Source organism: Anthonomus grandis, chromosome 8 (assembly GCF_022605725.1).
Source record: "Anthonomus grandis grandis chromosome 8, icAntGran1.3, whole genome shotgun sequence".
Lineage (NCBI taxonomy): Eukaryota > Metazoa > Arthropoda > Insecta > Coleoptera > Curculionidae > Anthonomus > Anthonomus grandis.
Genome location: NC_065553.1, coordinates 4,465,476 through 4,482,491, shown reverse-complemented (window position 1 = coordinate 4,482,491; position 17,016 = coordinate 4,465,476). Strand labels below are relative to the sequence as shown.

Below are 17,016 nucleotides of genomic sequence, written 5' to 3'. Positions count from 1 at the left end.
GGGGTACTGATGATGCTGTCTACAGTTTTCTTGATGATGTATATTTTTAATTAAATCAGGGAGGCTTGATGACAGCCGTGTTTTGTGTTCTATTCAAGTCTTTAGGTTGTGTAGGTTACCGAATAATGCTGTTAAAGCTCGAGGGATATTCAGCGGTACTCTCTAACTCGATAAACATAGAAATAGACAAGAAAAAATATAGAAAGAAAATATCTTTCTATGCGCGATTAACACTCGCTAACCTTTTCTCTATGTCACTCGGCATCGTTTGGCTTTAGACATTCTTATACTACCCAATCTATAAACATTAGCCTATTTTTATAGCTAATGGGATTTTTCACAGCCCACAATGTCAATTACTGAAATGTCATTCGACATTATCGATATTTTAAGTAATAAGTATGCTTTGTTATTGTTTCTGTTTTCACCCTATATCCATAAGGGATGCCGATAAGGGAAAAGTTTTCTTATAGATTTTTAAAGTAATTTTAGGTATCAATAAGACGGCGAATTTTATGATGGATTCTCCTAATTTTATCTTATCTCTTTCCTAGTGTGTATTTATAATAACTTAATATATATATTTTTTTTAATTTAAATATATTTACTATTAAATTTATATTTTAATATTTGTCTTAAAATATAGATTTAAGATAATAATATTATTAATTTTGCCTTAGAAATATATTGCCTTATATATATATATATATATATATATATATATATATATATATATATATATATATATATAGTATTTTCAAAATTTGTGAAGAGTAATAAAACCCATTTTATTCCCTTTTGTGGAATCACTGGGAATTTCCCAATTTCGGGGCGTAAATAAGCGTGGATAAACTATATATGACCTTATAAACTTAATGATCGTTTTAAACCTGAAAAAAGTAGTTAACAAATTATAGTTCACTCAAAGATATACCGTTGATCTTTTGACCGCAATAAAACCCTAATTATCTGTTGTAACCAAGTGATTTAAGTAAGTTATTTTTTGTGGACTTTTATAGTTTAACATTTTCTAATAAAATACTATTCTTTATTTAATTAGTAAGTTTCATTTAGAATTACTTTCAAGCCGACTCTATTCCCTTTATCGATTCTTAAAAACGTTGGTACTTGCACAATGGGGCTTAATGGTCTAATATGAGAATTTGTTGATTTTCAAATCTGCTACAAAAACATCCCCACAACAAAGATAAATACATTTTTCAATGTACTAAAAAGAGACGAAAGTAATAGCAAGACCATACAGACCATACTCTTTCTATATTTCTATTCCGAAGGTTGCCGACGGCAACCCGAACTCTACCCGATCGAAGCCAGTTGAGATTGAGAGTAGAGTTTAGACTCTTTTTTTTTATAATAGAAAGAAATTTTCTTTCTATCGAGTTAGAGAGTTCGCTCGATGGCTTTCGACGCCTGGCTGTTTCCTGATTTCGATCTTATCTTGATTACCATTATCAACATGTTGTGTGCAGGGGCAAAGTCCTCATCATTGGATGTTAGCTATGGTATCCCACATCCAATGATTTGGGTCCTATTTTGTTCCTGCCAGATATTAATGAGTTGAACATCTTCAGATGCTTCACCTTTTCGCCGATGATAGATACTTGAATACTATGGCAGGACATCACTAAAGAATAGTTCGACTGCAATCGCTTGTGTTTAAATCTTAGCAAGACTCACTTAATGGGATTAAAATGTGATCTGACGGATTTACTTTTTAATGGAAATCTTCTTCCTTGGGTGCCTGTGGCTAGCTTCTTGGAAAACTCTCTTCAGGATGCTTTGCGGTGAGAAAAGTTAGGTAACAACTGGGTCACCAATTCGCTAAAACAATATATTTTTCTTTATTTGAGTCACATCTCAAGGTCTAAATATCCTCTTCACTATTCAAAAGAGGGCAGTTAGCTTTATTGTAAATGTGCCTCTGCAGGACTCCTGCAAAACGCACATTGAGGAATAGAAGATCATGACGTCTGACTTCTCTCTTACACCACTGTATGTGACTCGTCAAAAACTTAATTTACCCTTCCTAAGAGTACTTCCATCACTTGTTCAGTTTTATTCACTATTGGTTTTAGAGCCATTAATTCATTAAAGGGTTTTAGAGGATTGCTATAGAAGTTACTTTTAGCAGACCTTATTATAACTTGGGAAAGTTCTACACGGGACATCCTTGAGGTTATTGTGGAGTTTTTTGGATTCCTTTCTTGCTGTGAATGAGGTTAGAGTTTTATTTATACAGTGCATCCCAAAAGTTATGTCTAAATTCATTTAAAATTCAGGGGTGTGTTCGAAAAAAAAACGCTCGGACCCGTCGATTTTTATTTCAAGATGCGCATTTTTGTACGTGAAGTTGGTATATACAGGGTTGCTCAAAAATAAATTACGACCTTCAACTTAATTTTTTCAAATGAAAGCACCTTTTTTTTATTTCATTTTTGAATTTCGCTTGGAATTCTACGTATGTTTCATGCATCATGTCCTATACCTAAAGTCAACAGTTATCGAAAAAAGACGACGAAACATTATTATCGAAGTTCACCTTACGAGTCACTTTATCACCGAGAATTTTTATACAGAGCAAAATTCCATTCATTCGTGTTTTTTTATTGTTGGCTGATGACCGTGTATTTTCATAGAAATTCTATGACAGCTGTACGCCAAACAGATATTGTCAACTGTGAAGTGTACGAACAAAGTTGCGGTTTTCACAATAGTAAAGTTAACGGAACGAGAAAAAATAGAAATTCTGTGCATGGTTGGGTTTGGTGATAGGACAAGTACTCAAAGAGAAGCTGCTCAATTATTCAATGAAATCCATCCTGATCGTCCTCCGATATGTCAAAAGGTGGTGAGTAGAATAGAGGCTAAATTTAGAGAATTCGGTCATGTTAGAGATCTGCCGAAATCTGGTCGTTCTGCTCGAGATGAAAATAAACAACTTGACGTTTTGCTTTCTTTGGAAGATTCCATGCACTCCTCTATGGCAGATTGGGGCAAATTTACACATGGCGAAATCTATAGTTCACCGAATAGTTAAAAAGCACAAATATCACCCCTACAAAGTTATTCCTGTGCAAGAGTTATTTGATGACGATTTCGATAGGCCGAATGAGTTTTGTGAACGCTTACAAAACATGTGCAATCTAAATAATAATTTAGTAACAAATATTATTTTTTCCGATGAAGTCATTTCTGTTTGAATGGTAATGTGAACAGACAAAATTGTCGATATTGGGCAACAGAAAATCCTCATTGGATGATGGAGGTAAACACCCAGTACCCTCAAAAACTAAATGTGTGGTGTGGAATAGTACGCGACAAAGTAATAGGTCTCTTTTTCTTTGAAGGTATTTGTTAATAGGCCAAATAATCTAGACGACTGAAAGAGAGAATTCGCAGAGAAGTGCGCGCCATAACTCCGGAAATGATTGAAAATGTGCAGAGACTTTATTGATCGCCTTGGATATTGTCAAGCCGTGAATGGCAACCATTTTGAACATTTAATCAATGAATCACTTAATTTTTGTTCTTTTTTTTATTTGTTACATGAATCGTCTTTTTTTCGATAACTGTTAACTTTAGGTATAGGACATACGTAGCATACATGAAACATACGTAGAATTCCACGCGAAATTCAAAGATGAAATAAAAAAAGGTGCTTTCATTTGAAAAAATTAAGTTGATGGTCGTAATTTATTTTTGAGCAACCCTGTATATACAAACTTCACGTACAAAAATGCGCAACTTGAAATAAAAATCGACTGGTCCGAGCATTTTTTTTCGAACACCCCCTGAATTTTAAATGAATTTAGACATAACTTTTGGGATGCACTGTATATGTTTTTTTTAATTAGTTTTATAGTATATAATATACATTTTACTTTTAATGACTTTTTTTATAATTCATGTTTTGTTGGATTTTGATATTTTAATGCTTTATAATAGAGTTTATAATTTGTTTTACTATTTTGTATATTTTACCTGATTTTATTATCACACTTCTTTAGTGAGGTATAATTATTTTCCGTATGTACATATCTTGTTGAGTTATATTTTAAGTATAAGTGCATGCATATCTCTTGTCAGCAAAAATGTATATTTTTTTAAACAATAAAGGCTTTGATTTGACTATGTTAACTGTGACCGGACAAATGCATGATACACAGTTTTTAGGTTTTTTTTATTGGTAAAATAGTTTTTAATTGTCTAAATATGTATAACAGCAATCGAAGTTTCTTAGTTAACTTTAATATGTAAATTCCATTTTAAATGGCGGACAAAGATAATGCCCAAATATATTGCATTAGTAGACTCGTTTCGCTTCCAAAGTTCATTATTTTTACTTAAAAGCATAACCTTAATTGAATTATTGGATGGAAATGCATCTTTATATAGTGAAAAACGCCAATAGATTGTATCAAGTCAATAAATTTTGCAGTACATTTTTTTTTTTTGAGTACAGACTTGTAGATATTTTATCTATCAAAAGAGCAATACCATCATTGATCTTCCCTTTAGAAATCCAAATTTTGCATCTCAAATTACTTTTATTAGTTTTTATATAGTTTGAATTAGGTTTTATAAAGTTGTAATCTAAGTCTGGCGTTTATTAAATTGTGTATTAGTTTTTTTAAGAGTTGTTCATCGTTGACTTAAATTATTATTGGTATTATAGAAGGTATAAGTACAGTTGTGGTCACATAAATAGCACACTTAGCCTTTTCATATATTACTTACAAAAAACAAATTCCTGACTGATAAGAAAATATTTAAGCAGTTAATCTCCTCCTAATATGCAAGACTCTATGTTTATTATAAATATATATGCACATACAGAATTTCATTCCAATATTAACGTTTTAAGGCTGGACACATAAATAGCACACCTTTCATTCTTATTAAATATATCGAGTGTTAATTAGTAAGTATTATTTTAACTTTTAAATTTTTGAATATTGTCAAGAGTAGTTTTGTTTTTAGTGGGTAGAAAGAAACATTGTGGACCAGAGAGGAGAGCTCTTATTATAGAAAAGAAAAATCAAGGCTTTTCTATTTCTGCTATAGCAAAAGATTTAAATTGCTTTAGGAAAATGGTTTATAATGCTCTGGCTCTCTATGAGACCACTCAAAGCACAATGAACAAGAAAAGATTAACAAGGCCTCGAAAAACCACGTATAACATGGATAAAATTATTATTAGAATAAGCAAGGGTAATCCATTTTTAAGTTCCGCCCAAATAAAACGTGAAATAGCAGACCAATATGGCGTCAATATTTCTGCAAGAACAATAAGAAGAAGATTATGTGAAAAAGATCTCAAAGGTTGTGTAGCTAGGAAAAAACCACTTGTTTCAAAAAGAAATATTAAAAAAAGATTGGCATTTGCTAAACAACATATAAATAAGGACATTCATTTTTGGAAAACCATATTATGGAGCGATGAAACCAAGATTAATAGATTTGGAAATGATGGAAAATGCTATGTTAGACGTCCTCCCAATCGTGCCTTAAACCCTAGGTACACAATTAAAACTGTTAAGCATGGAGGAGGATCAATTATGATATGGGGAGCAATGTCATGGCATGGTGTTGGACCTATTCATCGTATAGAGGGAATAATGGACCAATACAAGTATAGGGAGATTTTGCAGAATGTTATGGAACCATACATGGAGCATTTTATGCCAATTACATGTAAGTTCATGCACGATAATGATCCAAAACATTCTGCAAAATCAATAAAACGATGGTTTACTAAAAATGTGGTAGATGTTTTGGAATGGCCGCCACAAAGCCCAGACCTGAACCCTCTGGAAAATTTGTGGGATCACGTTAAAACCAAAATTAAGGTATTAAATCCCTCAAATCTGGATGAACTATGGCAAAACTTCCAAGAGGCTTGGAACAGTATTCCGGCAAGCGTGTGTGCAAAATTGGTGGAGTCAATACCCAAGCGATTAAGTGAAGTTATAAAAAATAAAGGATACCCAACAAAATATTAAATTGGTTTTGGTGAAAGTAAATATTTTTTAAGTGTGCTATTTAAATGGCCAGCATTTCTTTAGTTTTTTTGTTATGTTTCTTATATATTTAAAATACTCTTTTAATTTTAATTAAATACAACTCTTTGTAGAACATCTAAGCTAAATATATTATAAAAAAAATACAAAAAGGTTTTTAATATTTTTTATCGCAATTTAGAAAAGTGTGCTATTTATATGACCATAACTGTAGCTTCAGTTGCACTAGAGCTGTACAGAACCGGCCGCCAACTCTATTGCCTAATGAAAAAGTTGTTCATTAATAATCACTGGTCTTTCTATTTAAATATTTTTTAATATTATATCTTTATCATGCTCATGTTATGCCTCATATCATCAGAGCCGATTATCATAGCCTGATGTGTTTATAATTTTAAAAAATATAATTGTTAATTCGAAATTTTTGCCTTCTAAAAGATAATTGAATTTGTCTACTGGTACCCAACTAGCAATTTTAGTTACGGCTACAACATTGTTTGACTATATTACTTTATTCAAGTAATAAATCGGTACCTGGTACCAAAAAAATATCTTATAAGTTTAAATAACTGCCAAGTAAAAAATAGTAGTAAGAAATACTTAATATTAACTTAATACTAGACTATATAGTAATTATTACTTTGCGGTAACTCTGATGGTAGCTGATACCGCTTAGCGACCTGAACTAATTACCTTTACAACGTCGTTACTATAAAGTAGAAAATATTGGTCGGCGATTAAATGGGAACTTTTAAGTAAGCGCGATTACAAAGTTAAATTTCAAGTTCTTGCGACTACATAGGAACATCAAAATATTACCACGCAGTAATACGCTTTGAAGTAATATTCTCAGTAACAAGACCGAAATAGTTAGCCTTATTTCTTCTTTAAAGTAATATTTACCACCTTGGCTATTAAAGCAAATTACCTTTAAGTAATTATTTCTACTATGCAGTAAAATATACTTTATAGTAGCATTTTTTTGAAATAATTTACTTATTCCTAAGTCATTTTTATTTTGAAGTAACAAAAGAAACTTCTTGGTAACTCTAACAACAATTCGCCATATTTTTTTTAATTATTTGACTCCATTTTGTGAAAAGGTATTGCACGATTTTATAAATTTGCTAAAATCAGAATACTTTTACATTTTATGCAATTTTTATTAAATTATAGACTAGAGGAGTGAAAAAAATTATCTACCTTCTTTAAAAAATTAAATTTATATATTTAGACTTATTTTATATTTATATTTAGATATATATTAAAATATATATTTTATATATTTATATAGGTATATTTTTTTGTTAAAAGTCATTATTTTAATAAGGCGTTCTCTATTTTCGTCCTATATTGCCTATGTTTAACAGTAAAATTTGCTTCGTTTACATTTTTCCACTCCGGTAGGCGATAATATCAGCTATATTAAATACAATATGAATTAGATTAACCCCGATACAACGCCATCACTTAGAATAAAGACGGACATATAAAATTATTTGTGTTGACAAAGAAAGAGAATCAAAATGTTTGCATAATATTGTCTCAGTAACTTCTTAGTAACTAGCACTGCACGATTACTACTTTATGACATCCCGAAAACCACTATGGGACGTTAAAAAGAAGTTCCCGGGACGATAGAATTACGTATTTGCTACAGCAAAATCATTTCTAATTTTGGTAAAAAAGTGGTAACAGAATGGTGCCTAAACGGTTCCCGCGACTAGTAACCACAACTTTAAAGTATTCTTTATAGTCGCAATTACGTAGCTGTTGCCAAAAATGCTAGTTGGGTACAAAACAATTTACATCTAAAATTCTAGTATTCACCAAAAACATGGAGAAAAGAAGTTTTTTCTGACGACTCACTTTTTGTCTCTTCTAATGATTTTTTTTTATATACGAATTATTATTGTAGGTCTGCCGATGCCCTTATAGCCAAAACATGTAACCAATAAAACATTCAGAATAGACTACATTTTAAGTTTAAATTTTCTCAAGAAGCTAATTTGATTTAAAAAGCACCTTATTACCTTTTCAGGCCATCCATGAACAGAAAATGGCTGTAATCCAGAAGAGAACCATGTGTCCAAAACATCTTGATCCTGAACACACTCGATATGATTAATATCACATTTTAACAATTTGGACGCTTTGGCTTTCGCATTTGATTCATTTTCAGCGGCCACCCAAACGGGCTCGTTCATCGATTCTTTTTTATGACATGAATACGCTGGTATTCTATGTCCCCACCACAATTGTCTGGATATGCACCAATCTCTAAAATTTATTCAAAATTAAATAATTTGGTCCCTTTCGAAGAACATGATTGCTATACCTAATATTCTCAAGCCATTGATACCACACTTTCTCAAAACCAGCAGGTTCAATTTGCAGTTTTCCTTCTCTGACATCTAAGACGGCTCTTTCTGCCATCTGGGAACAGCTTAGGAACCATTGAGGCTTTGTTAAGTATTCTACTACATCTTTTGATCGACTAAAATACTAAATTATAAAATTTTCCATGAATATTTTGATAGGCGAAGGCGGTACCTACAAACGGGTACAGTCATTGAATGGTCACTGGTTCCTCTTAATAGCTGTACCTCTGCCAGTCGATTAAGGATTTTTTCTCTGGCGTCAAATCGTTTAATACCGGTAAACTCGTCGCAAACATTTGTTAAAAGGCCTTTTTCATTTATTACAGGGATAAGTTTGAGATTGTGACGTTTAGCTGCTTCAAAATCCGTTGGGTCATGAGCGGGAGTTATTTTAACAGCACCTAAATAGATTTTCTAAATTATTTACGAAAGTAGCTCAAAGATTATTTAGGATTGTGTTCACATGTAGCAATTGGAATTATTATTATGTAAAGTTAGCTTAAGAATTGGGTCTGCCAATAAGCTAACTGTTAACTTCGTGTTGGTATAAAGCGGCATTAAAAATAGCGTATGTCGTTTATGACTTCCTGTAATTTTCACTAATTTAATTTACTTTACCATATTAAAAGTATAGAACTTAAGAAGTTTTTAATTTTACCTCATCAGCAGGTGGTGGGCTTGGGATTTGTTGGAAAAAAGTAAATTCTGTGTTGTGGTGTATACAAGCATACAGTACCACTTAAAAGTATTTGCCCACCATGTATTCTTTTTAATATTTTAAATTAGATACAAAAATCTTATCTTTATACCATGAAAACAAAAAATATTATCATTGGGCTTCATAAGGCTGGAAAGACTAACCGTCAAATTTCGACGGATTTGGGAATTCCAAGGCGGACTGTCGATTGTAATGTTAGGAAATTCAACAGAGAAGGGACTATTAGCAACAAACCTCGATCATGAAGGCCAAAGGCTATAAGTTCAAAGGAGGATTTAAATATCATAATTACAAGCAAACGCAATAGACGCCTTACCGCCTCTGAAATCACAGCAAAAATCAACAAGGAGTGTAAAAAAGCGGTCAGTGTTTCGACAGTAAAACGGCGACTTTATAATGCTGGTCTTAAAGGACGTTTAGCTGTATCAAAACCGCTACTGAAGGATGTTAATATGAAGAAAAGACTTGAGCGGGCCCAATCACACAAAGAATGGACCATTGATGACTGGAAGAAAGTTCTCTGGAGTGAAGAGTCGAAATTCGAGGTTTTTGGAACGAAGAGGCGAGTTTTTGTTCGCCGTTATGCCAATGAAAGGGTCGCTGAGAACTGTACAGTGGCCTCGGTTAAACACGGTGGTGGTTCGGTGATGGTGTGGGGTTGTTTCGGAGGATCTGCAGTGGGCGATCTAATTAGAATAGAGGGAATTCTTCGAAAAGAGGGTTACAAAACAATTTTAAATGACAATGTACTTTTTTCTAGTACTCGAATAATTGGGGAAAACTTCATCTTTCAACATGACAATGACCCCAAGCATACGTCGAAATTGTGCAAGCAATATTTAGGTCAATTACAAAGGCAACATCTTCTGAAAGTTATGGTATGGCCCCCACAATCACCGGACCTCAATCCTATCGAATTACTGTGGGAAAAACTGGATAGACAAGTGCGAAAATCATGCCCCACATCAAAAGAAGACTTGTGGAGGATTATCCAAGAAGAGTGGCACAAGATACCTCAGGAAACTTTGGACAAATTAATTAAAAGACTACCGAAACTCTGTGAAGCTGTTATTAAAAATCGAGGCGGACATGTAGATGAATCCAAAATTTGATTTTCTTAAATTTAATTAATTGAAAAATGTATTGTTTATATTCATTTTGTTATAAATAAACCGTTTCATAAGAATAACTGATGGGTTTATTATTTTTAGTTATAACTTTAAAACAGTCATATGTGGGCAAATACTTTTGAGCGGTAGTGTACCTTTTGTATTTGAACCTTTGTGAAATTGTAAGAGAAGTATTAGTAAAAATGTCCGAAATGTCTAATCAAAGATCACTTAATATATTTGATGGGATAGGAGTTGAAAATTGTGGGTTCAGGATAAAGTTGATACTTGAGCACAATGATGTTCTAGATATTATTTCGGAGGGACCATCTACATGAAACAATGATTGGTAAGTGGAAAAAGAAACACATCAAAGCCAGGAATCTTATAGTTCAGTTTTTGGCTGATAATATTTTGGAATTGGTCAAAACAAAAGTGGCAGCTAAGGACATTATGGAAACTTTAGCAAGAATTTAAAGAAAGTGGGTTGGGTATCCAAATACAGGCGCGAACAAAACTAAGAAATCTGAGATATATGGATAAAATTTCACCGAATGAATTCATTATAGATTTTGAGAAAACTGTCACCGATTTAAAAAACTGTGGTGGAACCATCAGTGGAACTAAAATGTCTAAATAGTGGTTATGCCTGGAATTTACGTATTGACCGCTATTGATATTTTTTAGCAAAATCAAACAACAGTTACTTGGGATTTTGCAAAGCCAAAGTTCTAACAAGAGGAAAAGAGGTGTGTAGTGGGACCAAAGAATGCCAAAAAGAACAAAGCCATGCGTTTGTAACTTACAAGAAGTTTAATAAAGATAAATTTCCATTTTAAGTGCTATAATTGTAGATTAAAGGAGCATAAGAAGGCAGATTACCTAAAATTAAAATAAAGTGCGTTTGATAATAGAAATAAGAAAAAATAGAGCATGTAATATGGTGAACAACTCAGAGAATAATGAAATAAATCCCTTTCCTGACCTTTGTCAAGAAATTTGTCAAGCGGTTCTCTTATAAACGTTATTGTGGACTCAGGTTGTGTAATTGTATTTTTATACAAATCATAGTAACAAAAAAAATTAGTACGTCATTCTATAAGGGTTGCAAAGAATGATGAAGCAGTACAAGCACACATGAAGGACACTTTACATCTGAAAACTCAAAGTGGACTGGAAACCAATATTGGAAAATTTGTTAGTGTATAAAAGGTTGACACACAATCTGCAGTCTGTAAAGAAGCAAGAGGTTTTAAAGTAATCTTTGAGGGAGAAGCCATCAGCATCAAAAGCATAAATGATATGTAACTAGAAAAACGTAAATTAAAGAGAAATATGCATATAATAACATTTTATTTTCAAGAGAACATTGAGGCCAAGCTAACAATACGAAAGTCAGTGAAATTTGTATAAAAGGGAAACAGTCGATAGCCTTTCAACGCATTACCACCAGAGCGTCAAGTGATGTCTGTAGACCAATGAAACCATCGAGAATTGATAGTAAAAAATACTTCATTACTTTTATTGGTATTTTTTCTCACTTTGCCATTGGATACTTTATGAATACTAAAAGTGAAGAACTTGATGAATTTAAAGAGTATTTGGCTTTGGTAAAGACTAAATTTAATCTTTTTTCTGAGAGTCTCATAAATTTAAAAACTTATATAAACAAAGCGGCAAAAAATTAGAATATACAATTCCTAGAACATCTCAGCAAAATGGCATATCTGAGAGCTACAGTCGTACTTTAATAATATAAATTTTGAAGCAGACATGGAAAAGCGATTTTGGAAAAAACTGTCAACTGCAGCATACCTTACAAACACCCACTTCTACCATGGCAAACAATATGAAACCAGATGATCTTTGCTATGGTCACAAGTACAACCTAACTAAAATTAAAGTTTTTTAATGCACTTCATATGTTCACATTCCAGTGGAAAACCGACAGGACAAATTAGATGCAAAAAGCCAGGAAATGTATCTCGTAAGCAATACTGATAATTGTTATCGATTATGAAACCCTACGGATAAAAAAGAGTTTTTCTGCAAGAAATATAATCTTTGATCATTTGTCGAGTAGAAGAAATATGAAAGATAAATTGACAAGTCAGAATATGAAGTATATTCAAGAGGAGGAAGATGACAGTCATGAAAAGTTGAATGGTAAACATAGTGATGAAGATTGCAATGTGCCTAATCATAATGAAAATTATGATGAAAAGAAATTAGATGTAAATCCTACATCTGACTGAACGAAAAAAAAACAAAAAAGTCTGTTCTTTCAAAGAAACTAAGTGTCAGTCCTTGCCAGGATGATGAAACTTACTATAATATACAGAATAGGAGAATATAATATATATAAGATATAATATACAAAAGGAGAGAATACTCTTCTCTCTAAGTATTCAGGAGCACTTATTTTTGTCACAATTGGACATTAAGTGTGCTTTTTTTAAAAGGTGAACCGAAAGAAACTGTCTGCATGGAAATACCAAAGGGAATAGAGAATAACGACTTCAAAAGTGTGTGTAAGTTAAGAAAAGCATATGAACTCCAACAAGCTCTTAAATGTTGGTACGAAAAAATGAATGTAAACCTGATTTAAATGGGGTCTAAGAAATCGCAATGAGATCCATGCTTGTATTTTACTGATGATATGTTTTAAGTAGTTCAGTTGATGATTTAGTTATATTGTCTAGGTCTTAAGAAAAACTGAATAACTGTAAAAATGAACTTGAATGTAAAAATTTGAAATAATGAATTTATGTAGCAGTATATCAAAAACTGACTTGAAATTTTTAGGATTAAATATCATAAAAAAGAGTCATATCTTTCTATTCACCAAAAAGAGTTAATTTAGAAAATTTTGAAAAAGTTTAATATGCTTGAATGTAGAGCATTATCTATCTATTCCAGTACAACCTAAAATTGACTTAAAGTTAAATGACAGTAACAAAATTAATTAGGATTTTCCATATAGGGAATTGATTAGATTTAAGTTTTAGTATTACCTACTATAGTCAATTTCATACTAGTTTTCAAAAAGAGCATTGGGTATTTTGAAAGATTTTAGACATTTGAAATCAACACCGAATTTTGGTTAGAAATATGTCAAATAATAAATATCTTATCTTAGTATTTACTGATACAGATTTTGCAAGTTGTACGATAGATAGAAAGTAGAAGTCTATCTGAATTTTTCCCAACCTTTCAACATTTGTATTTTTTATAAACATGTCATACATTGGAAAAACCAAAAAACAAAGTATAATTTTATTATCAAGTTCAAATAAATATGTTTCTTGATTTGTGAAATTTTGAAGGTTAGTTAATCACTCGAGTAATAAGATGGCCAGAACACTTGAAACGAAGCGTACAAAACAAGCAAGAGGAAGACATCAAGAGATTCAGTTGATAAAGAAACTGTAAAGCTTAAATATCTTAAAGATTAAATAAATGATAATTGCAGGATTGAAAGGGGGTGATTATTAAGTAAAATCAGTTTAAGAATTGGGTCTCTCTTTGTGTTGGTGTGACGTGTGACTCATGCATCAAATAAATGGCGTATGTTGTATAAAAATTAACTCTATATAACTTCCTGTAATTTTTACTAATTTAATTTACTGTACCACATTAAAAGTATAGAACTTGAACAGTTTTTCATTGGACCTCGTTAACAGATTGATACTTTATATTCGATTATTTTAAGAGCAACCAAAGGTGATATATATTATTATTAGTGCAGATTTTTCCTGACTTCTGACTATAGAATTAAGGGTATAAACGTGATTCTGAGTTAAGGGCTTAGGAAATTACAGCAGTTTTGGTTGGGGCATTTTTTATACTTAAGAATAATTTAAATAAGATATTCTTAGAAGGATTTTAGTCAAAGGAAGACTTTTTCTACCTACTGGTTTCAAATTAGAAACGTTCCTTGAACCCCACCCTTGTATGCTCTTTCTCAAAAGTTTCTTTTTACCTGTTCCGAATTCCGGATCAACAAACTCATCAGCAATGATAGGAATTCTCTCATGTCGAAAGGGATGGTACAACATTTTGCCTATTGATCTGCTATACCGTGTGTCTTTAGGATTCACACATACAGCAACATCTCCGAGCATTGTTTCTGGGCGAGTTGTAGCCACTATTACTTCCTCTAAAATTGAAATTAAAAAAAAAATTACATAAAATGAAAATACTGACCTTCAGAATCTGTAAGCTTATAAGCAAACTTAGTTAAAAATCCAAATTGCACTGGTTTATCATAGCCAGGAACTGTCAATTTTGTGAGGCCATTTACTTGAATATGCTCCACTTCTATATCAGAAATTGCAGACTGTAAAGCACAAGACCAGTTTACTAAGTGGTCTGCCCTATAAATTAAACCATCTTCGAACAATTTTATAAATGCTTCTGTTACTGCTTTTGAACGCTTTTCGTCCATGGTAAAGGTTTCCTTGTCCCAATTTAAATCTATATTTAAGCACTTTAATTGCTGAACTAAAATATTGCTATATAAGCTTAATAAATAGGAGTAATAAAAAGTGTGGTTACTTATGGTCAATCCTTTCTCATTCTTCCACTTTAAGACTTCTTTTTCAAATTCACTTCTGCCTAAATCGTGTCTAGTTAAGCCCCTTTCTTTCCATAATTTCTTCTCAACAATAACTTGGGTCGCTATACCTGCATGGTCTAGGCCTGGGACCCACATTGTTTTTCTGCCCTTCATTTTATGCCTGAAATTTAAGTTAAATCGATTTTTTAACAATAAATAAAACGCTAAACTCACCATTTCACTAAAACGTCTTGAATTGTACTGGTGAGGGCATGACCTAAATGCAATGTACCGGTTATATTTGGTGGAGGCAGTATGAGGCTAAAGGGTGGTTCATTTGATGCCACTTTGGAGCAGAAATATGTATCTTGCGACTTTGAGTTTGCTATTTCATGGGGTTTATAAGCTGCAGCTAATTCTATAGATAAAACAACTTCATTTATAATATAGTTAAATATATTTTTTTTAACTAAATTAAATGCATTTTTTAATAATTAATGTACATTCTCCGCAATAGTAGTACTGTTTTGATTCAAATGAAACTTTTTAAAGCCAGTTAAGTAAAATGTTTAGCAAGCAAGTAATGTTGATAATTATGTTAGTATGAGCAATTATACATACATGTATAGCTACCGTTTTTTTTTGTGAAAGTGTGTATGCAGTTTTTTTTATTGGACAGTCAAAGTATGGCAATTTTGACTCAATTGTACGCAAATTATACCATTTTGTTAAAAAAATATAGAGGTAAGATCTGCAGTACCTCAGGGTGATCATCTGTGTTTTTTATCAATGAAGCATAACTATTTGGAGATGACCTTTACAGTCAAATCTTGATATCTATGTAGAGTGGGCACACAATAACCATTAATCTCTGAATGTTACCAAATTATATAAAGCAATTTTATAACCTTTTATACAGGGATTGAGCATTATCATCCAGAAGAGAAAATCTGTAAATTGGTCTTCTCTACTTAGCAAAATTAATCCTACAATCCCCTCTTGTATCTAACCCTTATCCTATGAAATCCAACCCTAGATCCTTTTGGAAGCTCACTCCAAGTCTTTAAGAATAAATTTAGTTTGTTAGATATATAATAGAATAGACTGTAATTTATATAATGTTTTGTTTGTAACTTGTGTATTACTTATGGGTTTATTATTATTTTAGATGTCTTTATGTTCTTTCCTTCAGATAGTAGTATATTTGGTTGTATATACACTATCGGACAAAAGTAGAAAAAGTTTTTAAAATTCCTTATATTTTAAAAACCTTCAGTATTTAAATTACTATTTCCTAAAAATATTGTCGGTCTTAAGAATGGCGTTTTTTTCATCACATTCCATATTCCTTTTCTTATTTTCATAATCCATATATATAAATATATGTGTATATGAATCCAAATAAATATAGGTTGGACATAAATAGAGAAACTCATTTCGCTTTACTTGAGATCTGTTAATAGTTTTTTAGTGGATATGCCTCGTGGAAGATCTTCATACAAAAATAGTTGTTGCACACAAGAGTGGTGTCCAACAAGTCGTCATGAACAAAATGCTGAATTAGCAGTATTGTAAGCAAGACAATTTCTAATTTTAAAACACGAAATTCGTTAAAGAGCATTTAAAAAAGTGCCTGTCCGAGAAAAATAATCAAAAAAATTAAAATGACAAATTTTAAATGAATTTTTTCTGAAAATCTTTGGTTTACGTTATATAGGTTATTACTGTTTCTTATGTATAGACTGTATAACTCCCGGCATATTCAAATAAAACCTAATTTTTAAAAGTTTCACGTATTAAGATTAAAACTTTGTATTTCAATGGGGTATAATATAATAAGTCTTCATAATTTAATTAAACATTCCAGCATTATCTGATCCATGTTTCATGAAGGTTTGAATGTTCAGAACATCACGTCATGAACATTGCTGGTATAATAATAATAATAGTAATAATAATAAAATAATAATCTTTATTCAAGTATAAATATATACATATACAACGAAAAGGAAAGAGTGCAGGGGAACATAATTTGTTCAGCTGATTTATACACCTATCCTTAAGAAGAAATAGATATACACTACTTCAATAAATTAAAAGAAGATTCTAAAACTGACAAATTTAAAAAGAAAAATAATTTTTTTTTTAATCATAAAACTACTTGAAGGGCAGAGGGTAGACTATTAAAGAATTTTGCCAGGTCATATGT

General features: G+C 31.7%; 1 protein-coding gene across 2 annotated transcripts in view; it reads right to left on the bottom strand.

Annotated features, from left to right (window-relative positions):
* Positions 1–17,016, bottom strand: part of LOC126739878 (valine--tRNA ligase-like) — a 45,785-nt gene that overhangs the window by 25,455 nt on the left and 3,314 nt on the right. The window contains exons 2-8 of one of the 2 annotated variants that reach the window (XM_050445695.1): positions 15,042–15,225; positions 14,807–14,988; positions 14,456–14,752; positions 14,232–14,408; positions 8,595–8,823; positions 8,380–8,538; positions 8,075–8,321 (exon numbers count right to left, since the gene is read on the bottom strand). In XM_050445695.1, the coding sequence (XP_050301652.1) occupies positions 8,075–8,321; positions 8,380–8,538; positions 8,595–8,823; positions 14,232–14,408; positions 14,456–14,752; positions 14,807–14,988; positions 15,042–15,225 (1,475 nt within the window). Of the gene's footprint in view, positions 1–8,074; positions 8,322–8,379; positions 8,539–8,594; positions 8,824–14,231; positions 14,409–14,455; positions 14,989–15,041; positions 15,226–17,016 lie in introns of both variants that reach the window. The other variant, XM_050445694.1, reaches the window with a different exon arrangement.